This window comes from Salvelinus sp. IW2-2015, linkage group LG4q.1:29, assembly GCF_002910315.2.
Source record: "Salvelinus sp. IW2-2015 linkage group LG4q.1:29, ASM291031v2, whole genome shotgun sequence".
Taxonomy (NCBI): Eukaryota; Metazoa; Chordata; class Actinopteri; order Salmoniformes; family Salmonidae; genus Salvelinus; species Salvelinus sp. IW2-2015.
In genome coordinates, this window is record NC_036842.1 from 86,979,571 (window position 1) to 87,005,797 (window position 26,227).

Below are 26,227 nucleotides of genomic sequence, written 5' to 3' on the forward strand. Positions count from 1 at the left end.
TAAGTGACCCAAAACTTTTGAACGGTATTGTATATTTTTTATTTATACATTTGCTAAAATTTCAACAACAAAAAATCGCTTCATCATTATGGGGTGTTGTGTGTAGATTGATGAGGGATAACAGTAATTTAATACATTTTAGAATAAGGCTGTAACGTAAAATGTGGGGAAAAAATCAAGGGTTCTGAATACTTTCCGAATGCACTGTACGTATAGATTGCATTTAGATTACTGTTACAGTGCTATATGGGTTAATTGGATTACTGTTACAGTGCTATATGGGTTAATTGGATTACTGTTACAGTGCTATATGGGTTAATTGGATTACTGTTACAGTGCTATATGGGTTAATTGGATTACTGTTACAGTGCTATATGGGTTAATTGGATTACTGTTACAGTGCTATTTGAGTTAATTGGATTTGTTCCGACATTACAATGCTTTTTAAATAAAAATGTATTTAATGTCTTTGTGTCCTTGGACTCTGGTCCGGAAGTGAAGTTCCTGCAATTCTATCAAGTTTCCCATGGGGGTTTTGTACTGTGTGTTAAATACTGTATTGTCGATATAGCTCTTTTAGTTACACTGCTTATACTCACCACATATTTATGGATATACTGGATTCTTCTGTCAGTCTAATATATCTACTGCTGTACATTCTTAGTATATCTTGTGTGAATTCATCCGGTGTATATACGTATAGATTGCATTTGGATTTATGCTACAGTGCAATTTGGGTTAGTTGGATTCGTTCTGACATTTCAAGATTTATTACTTTTAGTTTAAAAAAAATGTGTGTGCTTGTTAACATTTTACTGCATTGTCAGGAGCTAGTAACGTAAGCATGTCACTGCTCCCTCTATCTGCTAAACTGTGTATGCGGCCAATAAACTGATCTGGTTAGATTTTGATTTGGAAGGATGGCGCTGCGTTGTGGAACCTGACAAAGAATTTCCATGATATATGGTTAAAGTATGACATTTAAATCCATCAAGGCCCTGACAGTTAAAATCCGCTTAAATGTAGCTAAAATAGACAGAGCACAATATCCAGGCTAATACCATTGAAATGCAATTTTGGAAAATTATCCATGCAACTAACTACTGTTCCCATGTGAGGATTTTATGAATTCCTCTTTATCACTTTGTAGATTTCCATTCCCATTTAGACTTTCTAACGTGTCAAACCGAACAATGTTTTCAACTGTTTATTCATATTACATAATGTGAAGAAACCATTATTCAACGTCATGGTCATGTTGCAGCAGTTCCTACCCTGGTTATAAGCCTTTATTGTTTACATGGACACGTGGTAAGTGGATGAGGTGATTTTGGCCCTACTATGGAAACCCCTTTAAGCTACTTGAAAATGACTAAATCCAATTAACTATTCATATTATGGGATTATGCACACAAAACATTATCAGCCTTCATTATCAGGTACCAAATAATATTCTGTGTGACGGTACATAGTATGTTGGATGTAAAACTCCCTCAATCTTAATCAGAGAGGATGGTGGTTGGGTATTGCTGTTACTCAATGATTGATGTACAATTCGTCATCCTGTTGGTTGTAAGTTATTATACAGCTTATTTCTCACTTTGTAAGCAAAGGTCTTCAGTTGCATGGGAAAGCACTTTATCTGTCTGCCTACGTCCTTATTGTCATTCCACCACCGCAGTGGTCTACCTTGCACCCTTGCCTCCTATACCAGAAATACATCATGTTGAGTGCCAATCGACTTAGTAGGTGAGACTCAAGAGGAAGTGGGTTTGAAACTGAGCCAAACAGTCAGAGTTAAGAGTACAGCAATGTGCCGTGTTACCTCACTGCCTCCACCCTAATGAGGTTGGAGCCTGAGCATGTAATCAAGTTTTATTTAACCTACCTTAATATTAATAAAATATTGATTGATTTGATCATTAATCCTACTGATTTTGTGTACTTTAACCTTACCTCCCGCTGATAAAAACAGAACTGAAATCAGAGAACAAGGTTGAGCTGCTACCATATTACTACATGAAGTGCCTAGGGGCCAGTGCCAGAAGTGAGGGCTAGGAGTTGTTTCTGGACTAGGCCTGTGTAGTGCATGGGTGGCTCCAGGGAGAGGCTTGCTAGGAGATGAAGCTCCCTCATGAATATGTCTAGCACTCCCAAGAAGAATGTATTACTACATGCACGCATAATACACCATAGATTGCAATCACCCCTACTCTATGACCAAGCTGTCAGAGGAAGCAGGGCTAGGCACAGTGAAAATTCCCTGGTGCTACCACTGGTGTAATGTGACCATACCATTTTTTTTTTATTTTTTTTTTATTTTTTTTTTTACCTCAGACCATCTGTAGCACATCCTGTTAGCTAGTTTCAGAAACCCCAGACCTAGGTATACAGGAACATTCTTAAATGTGGAAGGCAACTGGTGTGCCTAGGGAGACTAGCTGTTACCAAAAAATAACACATGTAGAGGTGAGATGCAGTCGTAAAGTAAACAGCCTTTATTTTAAAACCACAACCCTGAACCCTCCACTACCATCACCCACCCAGGAGTCAACACAACCCTGAATCCTCCACTACCATCACCCACCCAGGAGTCAACACAACCCTGAACCCTCCACTACCATCACCCACCCAGGAGTCAACACAACATCTGGGCTGCTATTACAAAAAGGGATATAGCTTTAAAAATTAAAGTGTTTTTGGTTACCATACAAAAGTAGTTCAATGAAAAATGATTAATATATCAATTCAATTGCAGGTGAACATATAGGCCCAAAGTGATAAATATGGTGATTAAAAATATTTGAAGTGTTAGTTGGCTATCTTAGTGGCTGATTGACTAATGTGCTCTGTACACAACTGATATCATTACAGGCGAGACAGTTCTTTAAAGGTATGTTTTCAACACTCTTGATTGATTACAATTGTAACACTTTCAGAGCACTTGTATTGCATGATAAAATATAGCTATGCTAAACGTACCATATATTTCAAGTGGCAAACAACGACAGTACTGAGAGCTTACAGTGCATGTTAAAAATGTACATGCATCTGTACACAAACACTAACTAGCACAATACGTTGTTTTTTAGGAGCTCAATGATAAGTAATGAATGATCATGTTGAAAATGCTTTTAGAGTTAAGGGGTCATACGTGTGGCGTAGGCCCCAGGCCAACAATCATATTACACTGACAATGTTTCTCATTTATGTTGTTACCAGATTTTCTATTTGAGTAATGGTTACGGACAGAAATGGTTGATTTGTCCTATCGGTTAACAGATGGACACACAGTCACCATTTAGTTAGTGTGAAGAGAAAGGAACAGATTGACACTGCACATTACAGTATCTGTCTGTAACTAATCACCAGGATACAAAACATCACAGTACACTGAGGGGTTAAATAAGGTGATAAAAGCTAAACAACAACAAGCTAGAATAATTGCTTTTTGTTTCCTCATAGGTCTGTAACAAGTCTCTAGATCATCAGACAAGAACAATGAAATTCCAGGTAGTTCCAACTCAACGCCAATTTTCGTGTCCAAGAGAATGACAGCCAAAGAAAATCTAGATAGCATCAAACGGTAGCACAATCCAATGTTGAAAAAGCATTATTCGGATGGTTGCAGATGAGCACAAGAGCAAGACAAGTGTGGGAAAATCTAGTGATATTTATTACATTCACTGTATGTGTTAGACTTTATGTTCATGAGATGGAGAGAGAAAGCGAGAAACAGGGCGAGTGCACGCGCGAGAGCGAGAACAAGGTCAACGATGTGAGCTGCAGAGGGAGATAGAACAAGAGTAAAATAAAGAGGATTCTAAGGAACTTAGCCTTAAAATGCTTTTGAAAAAACGGGCCCAGTTCAGTACAAGAAGTGTGCTGTGAAATCATCTCTCATTGAGGAATCTTCTGGTGTAAATGAGAAACAACACATGGCACAGCTTGAGGAAGAATATGGGAGGGGTGAGGGGGGAAAGAGGTGGAGGGGGGCGAGAGGTGGAGAGAGGTAAAAAGGGTGGAGGAGGGGAGAGAGGGTTGAGGAGGGGGGAGCATATGTCAACCCTCACACAAACAATGCTGTTATTACTGAAATAAGATATACAGTATGATGATACGAAGACTAATATGCTCTGAGGTAACAAACAGGAAACCATACACCTGTCTTGTGGCGGGTCGGTTGGTGTGTGTGGGTGGGTGTGTGGGGGTTGAATATGAGACACCAGCTCCAAATGGCATCACTGTAAGATAAGGGCTGTGCTATGAGCAGTGCAACACTGACGGCGTGGAAAAAACAGGAAGCACACGGTGGGATCAATAAGGGAAAATAGTAAATGGCGGGGCTTGGCGCCTGTCTGCACCGTAGGGTGTAATGCAGTGTAATATGCAGATGCAGCAGCTGTAGTAATGGGTTATTTGGAGATGCATACAACATACAGAGATCCTGCCTGCCTGAAGTGGGCCATGTAGTGTTCTTTATGTCATTTCCTTAAATTGTTTGTGATGCAATCATTCCCCCCCATAAAATAGGTGAGTGAGTCACACAAAAATCGAATAAAATCCAGTGATCAACAAGTTGGCTAGTAAACGTAGCAAATCAAACAAGCATAAATAATTACGATAAAATGCCATTCAGAAGAACCAACACATAGGGTTTTGCACCTGTAGTGGAGATTTTTTTAAAACTAGACTGTGCTTTTCTTTTGCTGTGCAGAAAAAAAAATCCCTTTTTGATTTTTGCAATGGTGTTAAAATAAAGGGACACAGCAGGTAGGGCAGCCTGTAAGGGGACGCAGCAGGTAGGGCAGCCTGTAAGGGGACGCAGCAGGTAGGGCAGCCTGTAAACATGATAAACAAAACAAACAAACAATCAAAGGAGTTAAAGCATGCATGATGAAGTGAGGAGGACATTTGTTTATGAAAACCAAAACATCTTTATGGCTGTGTCTGAAATGCCACCCTAATTATTATATAGTGCACTACTATGGGCTACTACCCTATGGGCCCTGGTCAAAAGTGGTGCAAGGGGCCTTGCCTGCTGATATAGGGAATAGGGTGCCATTTGGGACGCATCACATCTGTGATTCAGGAGCTGTAACTAGCTCTATAAAAAAGTAGTCCTGCACTGCGGTAAATAACAACAAGGTTAATCGCCGCTTAATATGCGCTCAATCTCCTCCAGTCTCTTCAAGGCGGCCGCCCGTTTCTTTTCTATGTCTTTAATCTCTTTTGTGGATTTGCTCTTAGTCCGCTGCTGCTTATCAGCCTGGCCGTCGTCCAGAAGCTCTGATTGGCTGTTGCCGCCACCGCTGAGGCTTTCTGCCGAGGAGGATTTCCGCACATTCTTCTTACTCCCGGCCCCAGCGCTGCCAGTGGCTCCCCTCCCTTCCTCCTCTTCCTTTCCTCCTCCCCCCTTCTTTTCCTCCTTCATGGATGGCGTAGCTGCGCCCTCTGCTGACGCTGGGCTCAGCGGCTGCCCTGCCACGGACATGGCGGCCATCTTACTGCGCACGATGCCCAGGTGGCGACGCACATACTCCTCATGGGGCGCCAGGGCCAGCGTTTCCTCCAGGCAGAGCTCCGCTCTCGGCAGGTCTCGCTCCTCAAAGTAGACCACACACAGGTTGTGTTTCCCCTGCACGTTGGTGGGGTCCATACGGAGGATCCTCTGGAAGCAGACCTTGGCCCCTTGGGTGTCCTTCTTGTGGTTCATCAGGATATCCCCCTTGAGAATCAAACCTTTAACATGCTCTGGATGGTGGCGCAGCAGCTCATCTAATACAGGCAGGGCATCCAGCTCCCGTCGGGACTGCGAGTAGAGCAGGGCCAGGTTGAAGAGGGCGCTACGGAAGCCTGTCTGTAGACGGATGGCCTCCTTCATCCAGCGCTCGGCCGCAGTGTTCTCGTTGGCGTCCATGGCCAGCATGCCCAGGTTGAAGTAGCCGTTGGCGTCATCTGGCTCCTCCTGGACGTAGGTTAGGAAACGACGATTGGCCTCCGGACGGAACCTGGGCTCACCTGGAGAGCACACACAGACGGAACACACACACACACACACACACACACACACACACACACACACACGAATATCAGTTAGGGTATAACAATAATTGTTTATTTAGCTGGAGGTAGGTGTGATTTGTTAATAAAGGCGTTCCAATGGTTAGTAGTTTAAGGTGGGACACACTCATCCAGCACATCACAATATTTTTTAAAACATTTTTGACAGTATTTTATGTAGAATAAAAGTTCTAAATATGCTTCATAAGTAGTGCATGTCCCTTAGGGTGGGAATAAATACATTGTAAGTGATTTTAATGGGGTTTTCGCTCTTCTGATAGTTTTATACTGTTTAATCAAACTTTAACCAAAAATATGTTGCTGCATTTATCTATTTCTGCAATTCCTTCACTCATTCGTTATCATTTCCACACTGTAAAACCTTTGTTTTGTCGTTGTATGCCTCTATTTTGTGGGAAAAGTTACTTTTCCTTTATCAGAACAATTATTTAAAAATGTTTACATTTTAGTCATTTAGCAGACGCTCTTATCCAGAGCGACTTACAGTAGAGTGCATACATTTTATTACATTTTACATACTGAGACAAGGATATCCCTACCGGCCAAACCCTCCCTAACCCGGACGACGCTATGCCAATTGTGCGTCGCCCCACGGACCTCATTGCATGCGATCATCATTCTCAAAGCCGCTGTTAACTTCTAAGATCACTTTAGCACCGCCCTAAAAACCAGATTCAAATTTGACACAAACCTTCAAATAGGTATGTAATGACACATTATATAAACTCTTTATAGTGTTTTATTTACATTTAGAGGTGATAAGGTGATAAGTTGGACAGATCGAGTGAAAAAAAGCAATTTCCCCACACAACATCTCTCCTCACTATCACGCATTAGTTTCACTTCCCCACCCACCCATGTAATTGATTCTGTTGGAAAGGGGAGAAATTTTGCTTTACAATGGTATCAATGGTATATACAGTTGATCTGGAAGTATTACGTTTTGGGGCGCTAAAATAAGGGCAATTGTACGGACCAAGGCGATGTACGAGTTTACGTTATGCATGTATGTGTGTACACACACAACACACACCACACACACACACACATATATATATATATATTATATATATATACATATATATATATATATATACATATATATACATATATATACATATATATATATATTACATATACACATATATACATATATATATACAATACACACACACACACACAACACACACATATATATGTTTATATATATATATATGTGTGTATATATGGGTATGTATATATGTGTATGTATATGTGTGTATGTACACTGCTCAAAAAAATAATTTAATCAAATCAAATTTTATTGGTCACATACACATGGTTAGCAGATGTTAATGCGAGTGCAGCGAAATGCTTGTGCTTCTAGTTCCGACCATTCAGTAATATCTAACAAGTAATCTAACAATTTCACAACAACTACCTCATACACACAAGAGTAAAGGAATTAGAATATGTACATATAAATATATGGATGAGCGTTGCCGAACGGCATAGGCAAGATGCAGTAGACGGTATAGAGTACAGTATTTACATATGAGATGAGTAATGTAGGGTATGTAAACATTATATAAAGTGGCATTGTTTAAAGTGACTAGTGATATATTTATTACATCAAATTTTTATTATTAAAGTGGCTAGAGATTTCAGTCAATATGTTGGCAGCAGCCACTCAATGTTAGTGATGGCTGTTTAACAGTCTGATGGCCTTGAGATAGAAGCTGTTTTTCAGTCTCTCGGTCCCAGCTTTGATGCACCTGTACTGACCTCGCCTTCTGGATGATAGCGGGGTGAACAGGCAGTGGCTCGGGTGGTTGTTGTCCTTGATGCATTTTTTGGCCTTCCTGTGACATCGGGTGGTGTAGGTGTCCTGGAGGGCAGGTAGTTTGCCCCCGGTGATGCGTTGTGCAGACCTCACTACCCTCTGGAGAGCCTTACGGTTGTGGGCAGAGCAGTTGACGTACAAGGCGGTGATACAGCCCGACAGGATGCTCTCGATTGTGCATCTGTAAAGGTTTGAGAGTGTTTTTGGTGACAAGCCAAATTTCTTCAGCCTCCTGAGGTTGAAGAGGAGCTGCTGCGCCTTCTTCACCACACTGTCGGTGTGGGTGGACCATTTCAGTTTGTCCGTGATTTGTACGCCGATGAACTTAACTTTCCACCTTCTCCACTACTGTCTCGTTGGTGTGGATAGGGATAGGGGGGTGCTCCCTCTGCTGTTTCCTGAAGTCCATGATCGTCTCCATTGATTTGTTGACATCGAGTGTGAGGTTATTTTCCTGACACTACACTCCGAGGGCCCTCACCTCCTCCCTGAAGGCCATCTCTTCGTTGTTGGTAATCAAGCCTACCACTGTAGTGTTGTTTGCAAACTTGATGATTGAGTTGGAGGCGTGCATGGCCACGCAGTCATGAGTGAACAGGGAGTACAGGAGAGGGATGAGAACGCGCCCTTGTGGGGCCCCAGTGTTGAGGATCAGCGGGGTGGAGACGTTGTTTCCTTCCCTCACCACCTGGGGGCGTCCCGTCAGAAAGTCCAGGACTTAGTTGCACAGGGCGGGGTCGAGACCCAGGGTCTCGAGCTTAATGACGAGTTTGGAGGGTACTATGGTGTTAAATTCTGAGCTGTAGTTGATGAACAGCATTTTTACATAGGTATTCCTCTTGTCCAGATGGGTTAGGGCAGTGTGCAGTGTGATTGGTCGTCTGTGGACCTATTGGGGCGGTAAGCAAATTGGAGTGGGTCTAAGGTGTCAAGTAGGGTGGAGGTGATATGATCCTTGACTAGTCTCTCAAAGCACTTCATGATGACGGACGTGAGTGCTACAGGGCAATAGTCGTTTAGCTCAGTTACCTTAGCTTTCTTGGGAGCAGGAACAATGGTGGCCCTCTTGAAGCATGTGGGAACAGCAGACTGGGATAGGGATTGATTGAATATGCCCGCAAACACACCAGCCAGCTGGTCTGCGCATGCTCTGAGGACACGGCTAGGGATGCCGTCTGGGCCGGCAGCCTTGCGAGGGTTAACACGTTTAAATGTTTTACTCACGCTGGCTGCGGTGAAGGAGAGCCCACATGTTTTGGTAGCGGGCCCTGTCGGTGGCACTGTATTGTCCTCAAAGCGAGCAAAGAAGTTGTTTAGTTTGTCTGGGAGCAAGACATCGGGGTCCGCGACGGGGCTGGTTTTCTTTTTGTAATCCGTGATTGACTGTAGACCCTGCCACATACCTCTCGTGTCTGAGCCGTTGAATTGCGACTCAACTTTGCTCTATACTGACGCTTAGCTTGTTTGATTGCCTTGCGGAGGGAATAGATACACTTTGTATTTGGTCATGTTTCCGGTCGCCTTGCCCTGATTAAAAGCAGTGGTTCGCGCTTTCAGTTTGCGCGAATGCTGCCATCAATCTATGGTTTCTGGTTGGGGAAAGTTTTAATAGTCGCCGTGGGTACAACATCACCGATGCACTTGCTAATTAACTCGCTCACCGAATCACCGTATACATCAATGTTGTTGTTCGACGCTAACCGGAACATATCCTAGTCCACGTGATCGCAGCAATCTTGAAGAGTGGAATCAGATTGGTCGGACCAGCGTTGAACAGACCTGAGCACGGGCGTTTCCTGTTTTAGTTTCTGTTTATAGGCTGGGAGCAACAAATGGAGTCGTGGTCAGATTTGCCGAAAGGAGGGCGAGGCTTTGTATGTGTCGCGGAAGTTAGAGTAACAATGATCCAGAATTTGGCTAGCCCGGGTCGCGCATTCGATATGCTGAAAGAATTTATGGAGCCTTGTTTTCAGATTAGCCTTGTTAAAATCCCCAGCTACAGTAAATGCAGCCTCAGGATATGTGGTTTCCAGTTTACATAGAGTCCAATGACGTTCTGTCAGGGCCGTCGAGGTGTCTGCTTGGGGGGGAGGATATACACGACTGTGATTATAATCGAAAATAATTATCTTGGTAGATAATGCGGTCGGCATTTGATTGTAAGGAATTCTAGGTCAGGTGAACAAAAGGACTTGAGTTCCTGTATGTTGTTATGATCACACCACGACTCGTTAATCATAAGGCATACACCCCCGCCCTTCTTACCAGAGAGATGTTTGTTTCTGTCGGTACGATGCGTGAAGAAACCAGGTGGTTGTACCGACTCTGATAACGTATCCCGAGTGAGCCATGTTTCCGTGAAGCAGAGAATGGTGCAATCTCTGATGTCTCTCTGGAAGTCAACCCTTGCTCGGATTTCGTCTACCTTGTTGTCAAGAGACTGGACATTGGCAAGTAGTATACTCGGGAGCGGTGGACGATGTGCCCATCTACGGAGCCTGACCAGAAGACCGCTCCGTCTGCCCCTTCTGTGGAGCCGTTGTTTTGGGTCGCCTGCTGGGATCTGATCCATTGTCCTGGGTGGTGGACCAAACAGAGGACCCGCTTCGGGAAAGTCGTATTCCTGGTCATAATGTTGGTAAGTTGACGTTGCTCTTATATCCAATAGTTCCTCCCGGCTGTATGTAATAAGACTTAAGATTTCCTGGGGTAACAGCGTAAGAAATAATACATTAAAAAAACAAAATACTGCATAGTTTCCAAAGAACGCGAAGCAAGGCGACCATCTCTCGGCGCCGGATGGGAAGACTAAAAGACTATTCAATGGCAGTTCTTACTTTCGTCACAAAGGTGATTCCTAACGTGCTTTGGCACCCACCTGCCTCACAGGCAAGATAAATGGAGAAAAAAGTGCCAGCGCGGTTTGTCTAAAAGCGATACAGCTTTTGTAGCAGTTCTCAACTGTTAGCAGTCTCTTACTGGCTGTAAGAACAGTTGCCATAATTGTTTTAGTTTCATCATTCAGTTATCACATTTATATTACATTAAACAAACATTGAAATACCATTATGTAACGAAGGTAAAGTAAAAATCCAAACCGGTCAGTGCATCAATACCGGTATCTATTAAATGTGGTTAACAGCCCAGCTTAAGTCACAGTTTGTATAAATAGATGCGATGGGAAGAATGGCATACAATAATATTTACACAGTTTATGCTGCCTGAGTGTCACATTTTATTACGTCACCCTATCGGGTGCATACACTACCGTTCAAAAGTTTGGGGTCACTTAGAAATGTCCTTGTTTTTGAAAGAAAAGCTAATTTTTTGTCCATTAAAATAACATAAAATTGATCAGAAATACAGTGTAGACATTGTTAATATTGTATATGACTATTGTAGCTGGAAACGGCAGATTTTTTGTGGAATATCTACATAGGCGTACAGAGGCCCATTATCAGTACCCATCACTCCTGTACTCCAATGGCACGTTGTGTTAGCTAATGCAAGTTTATAATTTTAAAAGGCTAATTGATCATTAGAAAACCATTTTGCAATAATGTTAGCACAGCTGAAAACTGTTGTCCTGATTAAAGAAGCAATAAAACTGGCCTTTAGACTAGTTGAGTATCTGGAGGATCAGCATTTGTGGGTTCGATTAGACTCAAAATGGCCCTTTCTTCTGAAACTCGTCAGTCTATTCTTGTTCTGAGAAATGAAGGCTATTCCATGCAAGAAATTGCTAAGAAACTGGAGATCTCGTACAACGCTGTGTACTACTCCCTTCACAGAACAGCCCAAACTGGCTCTAACCAGAATAGAAAGAGGAGTGGGAGGCCCCGGTGCACAACTGAGCAAGAGGACATGTACATTAGAGTGTCTAGTTTGAGAAACAGACGCCTCACAAGTCCTCAACTGGCAGCTTCATTAAATAGTATCCGCAAAACACCAGTCTCAACGTCAACAGTGAGGAGGCGACTCCGGGATACTGGCCTTCTAGGCAGAATTGCAAAGAAAAAGCCAGACTGGCCAATAAAAAGAAAATATTAAGATGGGCAAAAGAACACAGACACTGGACAGAGGAAGATTGGAAAAAAGTGTGATGGACAGACAAATCTACGTTTGAGGTGTTCGGATCACAAAGAAGAACATTCGTGAGATGCAGACCAAATTAATAGATGCTGGACGAGTGCTTGACGCCATCTGTCAAGCATGGTGGAGGCAATGTAATGGTCTGGGGGTGCTTTGGTGGTGGTAAAGTGGGAGATTTTTACAGTATACAAGGGATCTTGAAGGAAGGATCACTCCATTTTGCAAAGCCATGCCATACCCTGTGGACGGCGCTTAATTGGAGCCAATTTCCTCCAACAGGACAATGACCCAAAGCACAGATCCAAACTATGCAAGAACTATTTAGGGAAGAAGTAGTCAGCTGGAATTCTGTCTATAATGGAGTGGCCAGCACAGTCACCGGATCTCAACCTATTGAGCTGTTGTGGGAGCAGCTTGACCGTATGGTACGTAAGAAGTGCCCATCAAGCCAATCCAACTTGTGGGAGGTGCTTCAGGAAGCATGGGGTGAAATCTCTTCAGATAACCTCAACAAATTGACAACTAGAATGCCAAAGGTCTGGAAGGCTGTAATTGCTGCAAATGGAGGATTCTTTGACGAAAGCAAAGTTTGAAGGACACTATTATTTCAATTAAAAATCTTTATGTATAACCATGGCAACGTCTTGACTATATTTCCTATTCATGTTGCAACTCATTTCATGTATGTTTTCATGGAAAACAAGAACATTTCTAAGTAACCCAAAACTTTTGAAGGGTAGTGTACATCTAAAGAGTGTGCTAAGAGATTGGTTTTTTATTAACTTATCGTATGTGCCCTGTGCCTTTGAACTATGCTGGGTGGCACTGCCTCTTACCAACAACCCCTTAGGGTGACAGCAAGCTTCTCTTGGCACCACATCAAAATCCCACCTACAACTGAAGCAACAGTTGGGCATCAGATCATGCCATTGCACAAACAAAATGCTGTATGTATTAAAGCTAACTTTGCTTTGCCCTAGCTCAGTGCATTTAGCTACATACAGAAGACACATTTCAGTTGAATGCATTCAGTTGTGCAGCTGACTAGGTATCCCCCTTTCCTAAATAGCTAGCCAGCGGTGATGGCTAGAAGGTATACAGCTAATGTCAAAGTGAGGTCACACTTGGTCTGAACTCCGACTTCGAACAAACCTAGGAGCTACAGGAGGACAAGCTCATTGTAATGGCTGGAATGCAATCAATGGAACATAGGAGAGATATGCGCAAACATGACAGATATGGCAAACCTGCAACTCCATATTTGGAAGCGCTTAGGTCACCTGACTTTTGGCAGAGATGACAACAAGAAAAAGACAAGAAGTTCTCACACGTAGACAAGTTCTCACAAACAGTAACCATGGTAGTAGAAGAAAAAAAGTTGTTCCCATAAAAGTTGATCCCATTGATGCTGTTGACCTGGATCACTGGTTTCTGCAGAAAGAAGGGGGTGAGTGTAACCGGTGTGAAATGGCTAGCTAGTTAGCGGTGCTCACTAATAGCGTTTCAATCGGTGACGTCACTCGCTCTGAGACTTTGAAGTAGGTGTTTCTCTTGCTCTGTAAGGGCCGCAGCTTTTGTGGAGCGATGGGTAACGATGCTTCGAGGGTGACTTGTCAATGTGTGCAGAAGGTCCATGGTTCAAGCTCAGTTTGGGGTGAGGAGAGGGACGGAAGCAATACTTTTACAAAGTCTGATCCCATATCCTACACCTCCCCTCTACCTTTTGCATGCCTCTCCTGGCGAAATGGCTAGAGGCCTCAGGAATACTTATGTCTCCTTAATGTTCATCATCTGTGCAACATGAGACAGCGGATGGATTATAATCACTTACAATGTATGACATAACATTCACAATTTAGTGGTGCTATGACACTAGCCAGCTTATTCAAATATTTGGGTGATAAACGGGTGTACACCGCAATAGTGTTGCAAACATAGAGTAATCTAGGGCTAGGGTTTCGATTATTTACGTTGGACATACTATGGTTACACACATGGTTAAAATATTATGGTTACCATACTATAACTTCTGCCACCTTGAAAGGCAGGCTTCAACATGGACGAATGAGAGGCTGCCAGCGATTTAAAGAAATGGCTTTCTATGGGTACAAAACTTTTTTCTACGACTACAAAATCGCTTTCTACAATGATAACTTTTTGTCTGTTCGAGAACTTCTTGTCTACGCGTGAGAACTTCGTCTTTTTTTGTAGTCAAATCCCTGACAAAAGTCAGGTGACCTAAGCGCTTCCAAATATGGAGTTGCAGGTTTGCGCATATCTCTCCTGTGCAAATCTTTATGGCAGTCGTTTTACTTAAGGCCCTCGATTTACAAATACAAATCAAAAGGTGTTTGTGGAAAGTGATTTCCATTTGTGGATTGGCGATTTACATTTGCGGAAAGTGATTTATATTTGTGGATTGGTGATTTACATGTGCGAATACATTTGGCATGATATTGATCCCATACATTCGAGCTTCCCTGAGATCAGAAGGGCCGCACTTAACATTGATTATATTTAATCGGCGTCAATTTCCTCTATCCATCGCTTTTCGAATTTTCGATGCTCCCTGACCATCTAGCTTTCTTTTGACTGTTAGCAAGTTAGGCAGAGTAAAGAGAGTATAAATGTAGGTTCATTATCATTTCTACACCGGTTCGATTTGGTTTTAGTAATTTCAATGTCGATTGAGCTAATGTTACCTGAGAAAAAAGAGAAAAAAATTACACACCCCCCTACGTATTTATTTGGACAGTGAAGCTAAAACGTTCAAATGTTTAATATGAGATGACATATTTTGGCATTTGCCAGAGAACACCAAGAGTGGCAAATTCGCCACTGGCGCCCTGTGCTCTTCACAGATGAAAGCAGGTTCACACTGAGCACATGTGACAGACGTGACAGAGTCTGGAAACGCCGTGGAGAACGTTCTGCTGCCTGCAACATCCTCCAGCATGACCGGTTTGGCGGTGGGTCAGTCATGGTGTGGGGTGGCATTTCTTTGGGGGGCGCACAGCCCTCCATGTGCTCGCCAGAGGTAGCCTGACTGCCATTAGGTACCGAGATGAGATCCTCAGACCCCTTGTGAGACCATATGCTGGTGCGGTTGGCCCTGGGTTCCTCCTAATGCAAGACAATGCTAGACCTCATGTGGCTGGAGTGTGTCAGCAGTTCCTGCAAGAGGAAGGCATTGATGCTATGGACTTGCCCGCCCGTTCCCCAGACCTGAATCCAATTGAGCACATCTGGGACATCATGTCTCGCTCCATCCACCAACGCCACGTTGCACCACAGACTGTCCAGGAGTTGGCGGATGCTTTAGTCCAGGTCTGGGAGGAGATCCCTCAGGAAACCATCCGCCACCTCATCAGGAGCATGCCCAGGCGTTGTAGGGAGGTCATACAGGCACGTGGAGGCCACACACACTACTGAGCCTCATTTTGACTTGTTTTAAGGACATTACATCAAAGTTGGATCAGCCTGTAGTGTGGTTTTCCACTTTAATTTTGAGTGTGACTCCAAATCCAGACCTCCATGGGTTGATAAATTTGATTTCCATTGATCATTTTTGTGTGATTTTGTTGTCAGCACATTCAACTACGTAAAGAAAAAAAGTATTTAATAAGAATATTTCAACATTCACAAAGCCACGGGGCCAGACGAATTACCAAGACGTGTACTCAAAGCATGCGCGGACCAACTGGCAAGTGTCTTCACTGACATTTTCAACCTCTCCCTGACCAAGTCTGTAATACCTAAATGTTTCAAACAGACCACCATAGTCCCTGTGCCCAAGATAGCGAAGGTAACCTGCCTAAATGATTACTGCCTCTTAGCACTCATGTCGGTAGCCATGAAGTGCTTTGAAAGGCTGGTTATGGTTCACATCAACACCATCATGCCAGGAAACCTAGACCCACTCCAATTTGTAAACCGCTCCACAGATGACGCAATCTCAATCGCACTGTCCTTTCCCAACTAGAAAAAAGAAACACTTATGTGAGAATGCTGTATATTGACTATATAACACCATAGTGCCCACGAAGCTCATCACCAAGTTAAGGACCCTGGGACTAAACACCTCGCTCTGCAGCTGGATCCTGGACTTCCTGAAAGCCAACCCCATGTGGTAAGGGATGATCATCAACACAACGGTCTCTCAAGGGTGCGTTTTTAGTCCCCTCCTCTACTCCCTGTTCACCCACGACTGCATGGCCAAGCACGACTCCAACACCATCATTAAGTTTGCTGACGACACAACAGTGGTAGGCCTGATCACCGACAACAATGAGACAGCCTATAGGGAGGAGGTCAGAGACCTGGCAGTGTGGTGCCAGGACAACAACGTCTCCCTCAATGTGAGCAAGACAAAGGAGCTGATCATGGACTATAGGAAAAGGAGGGCCGAACACGCCCCCATTAACATTGACGGGACTGAAGTGGAGCGGGCTGAGAGTTTCAAGTTCCTTGCTGTCCACATCACCAACAAACTATCATGGTTCAAACACACCAAGACAAGTTGTGAAGAGGGCACGACAACACCTTTTCCTCCCCAGGAGACTGAAAAGATTTGGCATGGGTCCCCAGATCCTCAAAAAAATACAGCTGCTACATCGAGAGCACCCTAAACGGTTGCATTACTGCCTGGTATGGCAACTGCTCGGAAGGCGCTACAGAGGGTAGTGCATACGGCCCAGTACATCACTGGGGCCAAGCTTCCTGACATCCAGGAGAAAGGCCCCAAAAAATGTCCAAGACTTAAGTCACTCAAGTCATAGACTGTTCTCCCTGCTACCGCACGGAAAGCGGTACCGGAGCGCCAAGTCTAGGACCAAAAGGCTCCTTAAAACTTAAGGCTAGTGAGCAGTATTTTGACGTCCGAATGAAAAGCGTGCCCAAAGTAAACTGCCTGCTACTCAGGCCCAGAAGCTAGGATATGCATAGATTTGTAGATTTGGATAGAAAATACTCTGAAGTTTATAAAACTGTTTGAATAATGTCTGTAAGTATAACAGAACTGATTTGGCAGGCGAAACCCTGAGCACAATCCATCCAGGGAAATTTATTTTTGAGGTCAATCTGTTTTACATTAGTTTTCTATGGGAAGCACTTTTTAATAGGAATATGGTTGCAGGTCCTATGGCTTCCACTAGATGTCAACAGTCTTTAAAAAATGTTTGATGTTTTTCTTTTGAGAAATGGCGAAGTAGTCCTGTTCTTTCCATGTGTCACTCAGACGGACTCAAGTCTTCTGGTGCGCAAGACCTGGAACGCGCTTCACTTTGTTTTCGTTTGGTATTGAACACAGTACATCCCATCTTAAATTTGATTGATTATTTACGTTTTAGGGTACCTAAGTTTGGATTAGGAAAGTTGTTTGAAATGTTTGGACCAAGTCTACAGGTAACTTATTAGATACTTTGTAGGCATGTTGGGCGAGTTGAAACCGGTGTATTTCTGAATCAAACGCGCCAAATAAATTGACATTTTGGGGATATAAAGAGGGAATTCATCAAACAAAAGGACCATTTGTGATGTTTCTGGGACATTTTGGAGTGCCAACAGAAGAAGATCTTCAAAGGTAAAGCATGAATTATATCGTTATTTCGGACTTTTTTGTCGCACCTGGCTGGTTGAAATATGATTTTCATGTGTTTGTATGCGGGGTGCTGTCCTCAGATAATCGCATGGTCTGCTTTCGCCGTAAAGCCTTTTTGAAATCTGACACTGCGGCTGGATTAACAATAAATTAAGCTGTATTTTGATGTATAACACTTGTATGTTTTATGAATTCTTATTATGAGTATTTCTGTTTTTGAATTTGGCGCGCTGCAATTTCACGGGATGTCAAATCAATCCCGTTAACGGGATTCGAGCGGGAATGGGGTTGAAGGGATCCCTAAGAGGTTTTAACAGCTTCTACCCCCAAACCATAAGAACAGCTAATGAAATGGCTACCCAGACTATTTCCATTGCCCCCCTCTTTTACGCTGCTGCTACTCTCTGTTTATTATCTTTGCATAGTCACTTTAACTCTATCTACATGTACATATTACCTCGACTAATCGGTGCCCCCGCACATTGACTCTGTACCGGTACCAGCTGTATATAGCCTCACTATTGTTATTTTACTGCTGCTCTTTAATTATTTGTTACTTTAATTTTACACTTATTTTTCTTAAAACTGCATTGTTGGTTAAGGGGTTTGTAAGTAAGGATTTCACTGTAAGGTCTACTACACCTGTTGTATTCGGTGCATGTGACAAATTCAATTTGACTTCATGGTTAAATAAACAAACAACCCTCCCCACTGCTAAAAGCCCTGACTGAGCCGGGGTCGTATTCACTAAGAGCGAAACGAAAGCAAATGGGCTGAAACAGGAGGTGGGACCACCTGAACCTGTCCAATAAGAAAGACTTGTTTTTATTTCTGTTACATAACATTTTGCTATGGTGCTTACTAATGTACACAACCCTGGGCTGATCAGCCTGAGTAGCTAAGACACTCACCAGATTCCTGCATGAGCAGGGCAGAGTTGAAGAGTGCCAGTTTGTGGTGTGGGTTGAGCTCCAGGGCATGGTTAAAGTTCTTCAGGGCCTCTGAGGGCTCCTTCATCTCGATGTTGACGATAGCCAGGTTGTACCAGAGGTCAGCGTTGGTGCTGTCCAGCTCCAGGGCCCGCAGGTAGGCGTCCCTGGCCTCCAACGGCTTGTTCATCTTCAGCAGCAGCTCCCCTCTGGGTTTGGAGTTTGCACAGAAAGAAAGGAGAAATTAAGTCTCCATTTTGGTTCTGGAGGGTTGAAGCAGCAGGCGGTAGCATTTCTCAAGACAAATCTAAGCTCACCTTCACGACTGACTATTAAATTGAAAGAAAACAAATAGTAAGAACAATTGTAATATTATCTACATCAACTCTGTATTGTCATGCTGTTCTTGATTATGGTGATACTATTTATCAAAGTGCAGCTGCCTCTACTCTTAAACCCCTGGATACTGTTTTTCATAGGACTCTTCGTTTTATCACAAGACACAGTTTTATTAGTCATCACTGTATTCTTTACCAAAAGGTGGGCTGAACCTCTTTGAACTCAGATAGATCACATCATGACTCTCTTTTTGTTTACAAAGCCCTGCACCACAAGCTTCCGACTTACCTAACTTCACTGTTAAGATTTAAAATGAGCCAGCTTTTAGTTTTCTTGCTCCACACGTTTGGAACGAGCTCCAAAATATATTTGTAATAGATGGGTTAGTGTCCCTAGGGCAGTTCAGGCAGCGGACAGAGGATTCTTATAATGAAGAATGTGTTTGTTTTAGTTGACTGTGTTTTGTGTATATTTATGTTTGTCTGTGCAATATACACCATCGGACAAAAGTTTTAGAACACTTACTCATTCAAGGGTTTTTCTTTATTTTTTACTATGTTCTACATTGTAGAATAATAGTGAAGACATCAAACCTATGAAATAACACATGGAATCATGTAGTTACCAAAAATGTGTTAAATCAAAATATATTTTATATTTGAGATTCTTCAAATTAGCCACCGTTTACCTTGATGACAGCTTTGCACACTCTTGGCATTCTCTCAACCAGTTTCATGAGGTAGTCACCTGGAACGCATTTCAATTAACTTTTAAGAAGCCACACCTGTTAACTTGTGGAACTTCTTTCCGTCTTAATGTGTTTGAGCCAATCAATTGTGTTGTGACAAGGTAGGGGGATATAAAGACTATAGCCCTATTTGGTAAAATACCTACTCCATATTATGCTAAGAACAGCTCAAATAAGTAAAGAGAAAAGATTGTCTTAAAGTAATGATGGACTAAGGACAGTCAATACGGAACATTTCAAGAACTTTGAAAGTTTCTTCAAGTGCAGTCGCAAAAACCATCAAGTGTTATGATGAAACTGGCTCCCATGAGGACCGCCACAGGAAAGGAAGACCCAGAGTTACCTCTGCTGCAGAGGATAAGTTCATTAGAGTTATCAGCCTCAGAAATTGCAGCCCAAATAAATGCTTCGCAGAGTTCAAGTAACAAACACATCTCAACAACTGTTCAGAGCGGGACTGTGTGAATCAGGCCTTCATGGTCAAATTTCTACAAAGAAACCACTACTAAAGGACACCAATAATAAGAAGAGACATGCTTGGGTCAAGAAACACGAGCAATGGACATTAGACCAAAATGGAGATTTTTGGTTCCAACGGTTGTGTCTTTGTGAGATGCGGTGTGGGTGAACGGATGATCTCCGCATGTGTATTTCCCACTGTAAAGCATAGAGGGGGTGGTGTTATGGTGTGGGGGTGCTTTGCTGGTGACATTGTCTGTGATATATTTAGAATTCAAGGCACACTTAACCAGCATGGCTACCACAGCATTCGGCAGCGATATGCCATCCCATGTGGTTTGGGCATAGTGGGACTATCATTTGGGTTGGCGCCCCCCCCCCCCCCTTGGGATGTGCCGTGGCAGAGATCTTTGTGGGCTATACTCGGCCTTGTCTCAGGATGGTAAGTTGGTGGTTGAAGATCCCTCTAGTGGTGTGGGGGCTGTGCTTTGGCATATTGGGTGGGGTTATATCCTTCCTGTTTGGCCCTGTCCGGGGGTATCATCGGATGGGGCCACAGTGTCTCCTGACCCCTCCTGTCTCAGCCTCCAGTATTTATGCTGCAGTAGTTTATGTGTCGGGGGGCTAGGGTCAGTTTGTTATATCTGGAGTACTTCTCCTGTCTTATCCGGTGTCCTGTGTGAATTTAAGTGCTCTCTCTCTTTCTCTCTTTCTTTCTCTCTCTCGGAGGACCTGAGCCCTAGGACCATGCCTCAGGACTACCTGGCATGATGACTCCTTGCTGTCCCCAGTCCACCTGGCCGTGCTGCTGCTCCAGTTTCAACTGTTCTGCCTGCGGCTATGGAACCCTGACCTGTTCACCGGACGTGCTACCTGACCCAGACCTGCTGTTTTCAACTCTCCAGAGACAGCAGGAGCGGTAGAGATACTCTTAATGATTGGCTATGAAAAGCCAACTGACATTTACTCCTGTGGTGCTGACTTGCTGCACCCTCGACAACTACTGTGATTATTATTATTTGACCATGCTGGTCATTTATGAACATTTGAACATMTTGGCCATGTTCTGTTATAATCTCCACCCGGCACAGCCAGAAGAGGACTGGCCACCCCTCAYAGCCTGGTTCCTCTCTAGGTTTCTTCCTAGGTGCTGGCCTTTCTAGGGAGTTTTTCCTAGCCACCGTGCTTCTTCACCTGCATTGCTTGCTGTTTGGGGTTTTAGGCTGGGTTTCTGTACAGCACTTTGATATATCAGCTGATGTAAKWAGGGCTTTATGAATAAATTTGATTTGTTTTTCAACAGGACAATGCCCCAACACATCTCCAGGCTGTGTAAGGGCCATTTTACCAAGAAGGAGAGTGATGGAGTGCTGCATCAGATGCCCTGGCCTCCACAATCCCCCGACCTCAACCAAATTGAGATGGTTTGGGATGAGTCGGACCGCAGAGTGAAGGAAAAGAAGCCAAAAAGTGCTCAGCATGTGGGGGAACTCCTTCAAGACGGTTGGGAAAGCATTCCTGGTGAAGCTGGTTGAGAGAATGCCAAGAGTGTGCAAAATGAATTTTCTGAAATTGTATATGCAGGGCTCCCACGTAAAAGAGACACTGGTCTCAATGGTGGGTCCCTGATTAAATGAAGGTAAATAAATTATACCCCCTAATTCCCTATTTGAGATATCAAACATAACACTAAAATAGGTGGTCAATATCCTGACAAATTATAATAAATAAATGCACATTGAATGCACATAAGCGGAAGCTTCTTATCACTGTCAGAGAGACATAGGTGAAGGGCAAGAAGGGTGATAATTTAAGTTGGAGATCAACAACAACCCATTCACACTACAGTGTATGGGAGAACAGAAGAATGCCCATTGCCCTGCCTCTGTCACCTCTAGGACAGCCCAGTGAGGAGGAAGAAGCAATAACAAAAGGAGGAGAGGGACATTGCATCTTCTCCTGTGATTCCAAATAATTGTCAGTCCGTTTGTGGTGAAGACGCACCACAGGCGGGTCTATCTACTTGTGCTCTCCAAACTCCTGCCAGTGGAGAGCGCTTTGTTCCCTTATTGAAATGTTTTATTGTTACTTTCACAAGTTAAAAACGACATTTGCGGAATCAATATTATAGTACAATAGTTGCTAACGTTTCACCATGCCATTCCTTTATCGTTTATTGCAACATTTAAGACATTTCTGATTCAAGTGTGATACAGGCTAAATTGTTACGTTTTCATTTGCATTGGGCGGAATGTTTAGTGACAATGAGCGTTCGCAACACTCATGAGGTAGAAGTTCTGATAATTTTTATTACAGTAACATGTAGGCCTATTTGTGTGCTGTTTGGTCCTGAGAGTTTCTCAGTCTCTATTTTGCCACTGTGAACGTGAATAGATTTAGCTGGCCTGCGCACCAGAATAGGTGTGGCCAAGTGCCCATTTTGGGATGTTCCCCTCAGTTCAAGTTTGACAACTCATTGGGGAGGCTGTGTTTGAGCCTAAGAGACCCCACCTATGCCTTGCCATAACGGTTAGGGCAGGTTTTGCCTGATGAGGCTTTTTTTTTTTGTTGCTGGCATTTGAAAATCAGAGGTCTGTATATACAGTATACTGAACAAAAATATAAATGCAACAATTTCAAAGTTTTACTGAGTTACAGTTCATATAAGAAAATCAGTCAATTCAAATGAATGAATTAGGCCCTAATCTATGGATTTCACGTGACTGCGCAGCCATGGGTCGGCCTGGGAGGGCATAGGCCGAACCACTTCGTAGCCAGGCCCACCCACTGAGGAGCCAGACCCAGCCAATCAGAATAGTTTGTTTCTCAACAAACAGGCTTTTTTACAGACAGAAATACTCCTCAGCACTGTTCCCGCAATGCTGCGCACTGGCGCACATTAGCCCGAGCAACCCCCCGGGACTGCTTAGCAGAAGAAATACTGTATCAGCCCAAGGAGAGAAGCACGAGATTGAACTTCTCAACTTTCTAGAGTTTCCCCTGTTAGTTAAAACTATCAACGTTTCCCTTTACTGTGGCAATTATGATCGAATCAACACAATATTATCCACTTTCAATGCAACATACCAAAACAAGCTATCCAAGAGATTTTGTTGTAGGCATAACGCATCGTAGTAGGATTCTATTGCATTTTATTTATTTATTTAACCTTTATTTAACTAAGCAAGTCAGTTAAGAATAAATTCTTATTTACAATGATGGCCTATCGGGGAACAGTGGGTTAAACTGCCTGGATCAGTGGCAGAACGATAGATTTTTACCTTGTCAGCTTGGGGATTTGATCAAGCAACCTTTTGGTTGCTGGCCCAACGCTCTAATCACTGCCGCCCCAGTCCATATAGCCATCTGGGTTCTCAGTACATTGCGCAGACAGGAATAAACACACAGGACTCAGCCAGTACTCTATACAGACCAGTGCGGCATAACCAAATCTGAGCTGCAGTAGGCCTATATGCAAATAGACCATTGCCATATATGGATCTGTGCCATTTACTTTGATCTGGACTGTGTTTACAGCGGTGGTCGTGAGTAGACGCGCTTGTTTTAAGATCAAAGCGAGTGCTGCATGTAGCCACGTGTGCACATTTTGTTCATATCCTTTAATAGTTAGTGATGCGTAAGTTGGCGCCAACAGACCGAACCAGGAATACGACTTTCCCAAATTGGATCCTTTGTTCGCACCCCCCAGGGCAATTGAACTTATCCCAGAGTCTAAGACGCCGCCGGTGGAGAAAAAGTATTCAGAGTGGACTTCTAGTCCGACTCAGGGAGGCGGGCGCACCATCCACTGCTTCCGAGTATATTACTTGCTGATGTTCAGTCTCTGGACAATAAAGTAAATGAACTCAGGGTGAGGATCTCCTTCCAGAGAGACATCAGGGACTGTAACATACTCTGTTTCACGGAACCATGGCTCTCTCCTGATATACTGCTCCTGCCCATACAGCCATCTCGGTTTTCAGTACATCACGCAGACAGGAATAAAGAACTCTCCGGGAAGAAGGGCGGTGGTGTATGTTTCATAATTAACCACTCGTGGTGTGATTGTGATAATGTACAGAAACTCAAGTTATTTTGTTCACCCGACCAAGAAAACCTCAATCAAATGCCGACTGTATTACTTCCCAAGAGAATTTGCTTCGGTTATAGTCACAGACGTATATATTCCACCACAAGCTGATAACACGACGCCCTCAAGGAACTACACTGGACTTTATGCAAACTTGAAACTACATATCCTTAGGCTACATTTATTTTAGCTGGGGATTATAAAGTAAATTTGAGGAAAACGCTACCGAAGTTCTATCAACACATTGACTGTAGTACTAACGCTGAAAAAACACTCGACCACTGCTATTCTCTCTTCCGGGATGCCAACAAGGCCCTCCCCGCCAAATCAGATCTTGACTACATTTTGCTCCTCCCTTCCTATAGGCAGAAACTCAAACAGGAAGTACCCGTGCTAAGGTCTATTCAATGCTGGTCTGACCAATCGGAATCCATGCATAAAGATTGTTTTGATCATGCGGACTGGGATATGTTCCGGGTAGCCTCGGAGAATAACAAAGTACACAAGGACACTGTGACTGAGTTCATCAGGAAGTGTATAGGGGATGTTGTTCCCACTGTGACTATTAAAACCTACCCAAACCAAAAAAAGTGGATAGATGGAAGCATTTGCGCTAAACTGAAAGCACAAACCACCGCATTTAACCATGGCAAGGTGACTGGGAATATGGCCGAATACAAATAGTATAGTTATTCCCTCCGTAAGGCAATCAATCGGGCAAAATGTCAGTACAGAGACAGAGTGGAGTCGCAATTCAGCTCAGACAAGAGACGTATGAGGCAGGGTGTACAGACAATCACGGATTACAAAGGGAAAACAAGCCACGTCGCGGACCCAGACGTCTTGCTCCTGTACAAGCTCCCGTAAACACTTCTTTGGCCTCTTTGATAACACAGTGCCCGCTCCCAAGGACCGTGGGCTCTCGTTCTCCGTGGCCGACGTGAGTAAGACATTTAAACATGTTAACCCTCGCAAGGCTGCCGACCCAGACAGTATCCCTAGCCACGTCCTCAGACCAGCTGGCTGGAGTGTTTACGGACAGATTCAATCTCTCCCTATCCCAGTCTGCTGTCCCCACTTGCTTCAAGATGTCCACTATTGTTTCCTGTACCCAAGAAAGCAAAGGTAACTTAACTAAATGACTATCACCCCGTAGCACTCACTTCTGTCATCATGAAGCGCTTTGAGAGGCTAGTTAAGGATCATATATACCTCTACCTTACCTGACACCCTAGACCCACTTCAATTTGCTTACCGCCCCAATAGACCCCACAGATGATGCAATCACCATTGCACTGCACACTCCCCTATCCCATCTGGACAAGAGGAAAACCTATGTAAGAATGCTGTTCATTGACTATAGCTCAGCCTTCAACAGCACAGTACCCTCCAAGCTCAACATGAAGCTTGGGGCCCTGGGTCTGAACCGTGCCCTGTGCAACTGGGTCCTGGACTTCCTGACGGGCCGCCCGCAGGTGGTGAAGGTAGGAAACAACATCTCCACTTCACTGATACTCAACAAAGGGGCCCCACAAGGGTGCGTGCTCAGCCCCCTCCTGTACTACCTGTTCATCCATGACTGCATGGCCACACACGCCTCCAACTCAATCATGAAGTTTGCAGACAACAACCATAGTAGGCCTGATTACCAAAAATGACAAGAGGAGGTGAGGGCCCTGGCGGAGTGGTGCCAGGAAAATAACCTGAGCTGGCCTCCCGAGTGGCGCAGCGGTCTAAGGCAATGCATTACAGTGCTAGCTGCGTTACTACAGATCCTGGTTAGACACCAGCTGCGTCCGGGAGACCCATGAGGCGACGCACAATTGGCCCAGCATCGTCCGGGTTAGGGCAGGGTTTGGCCAGCTGGGATGTCCTTGTCCCATCGCGCTCTAGCAATCCCTGTGGCGGGCCGGGATCATGCACGCTAACACAGTCACCAGCTGTATGGTGTTTCCTCCGACACATTGGTGCGGCTGGCTTCCGAGTTAAGCGTGCACTGTGTCAAGAAGCAGTGCGGCTTGGCGGGGTTGTGTTTTGAGGACGCACGGCTCTCAACATTCGCTTC

The 26,227-nt window shown here is 43.9% G+C and overlaps 1 protein-coding gene across 1 annotated transcript in view; it reads right to left on the minus strand.

Annotated features, from left to right (window-relative positions):
- Positions 1 to 2,483: 2,483 nt before the first annotated feature.
- The window catches only part of tmtc3 (transmembrane O-mannosyltransferase targeting cadherins 3), a 131,908-nt gene continuing 108,164 nt past the window's right edge, over positions 2,484 to 26,227 (minus strand). The window contains exons 13-14 of the mRNA XM_023986028.2: positions 18,509 to 18,735; positions 2,484 to 6,021 (exon numbers count right to left, since the gene is read on the minus strand). Of these exons, the coding sequence (XP_023841796.1) occupies positions 5,150 to 6,021; positions 18,509 to 18,735 (1,099 nt within the window). The 3' untranslated portion in view covers positions 2,484 to 5,149. The remainder of the gene's footprint in view (positions 6,022 to 18,508; positions 18,736 to 26,227) is intronic.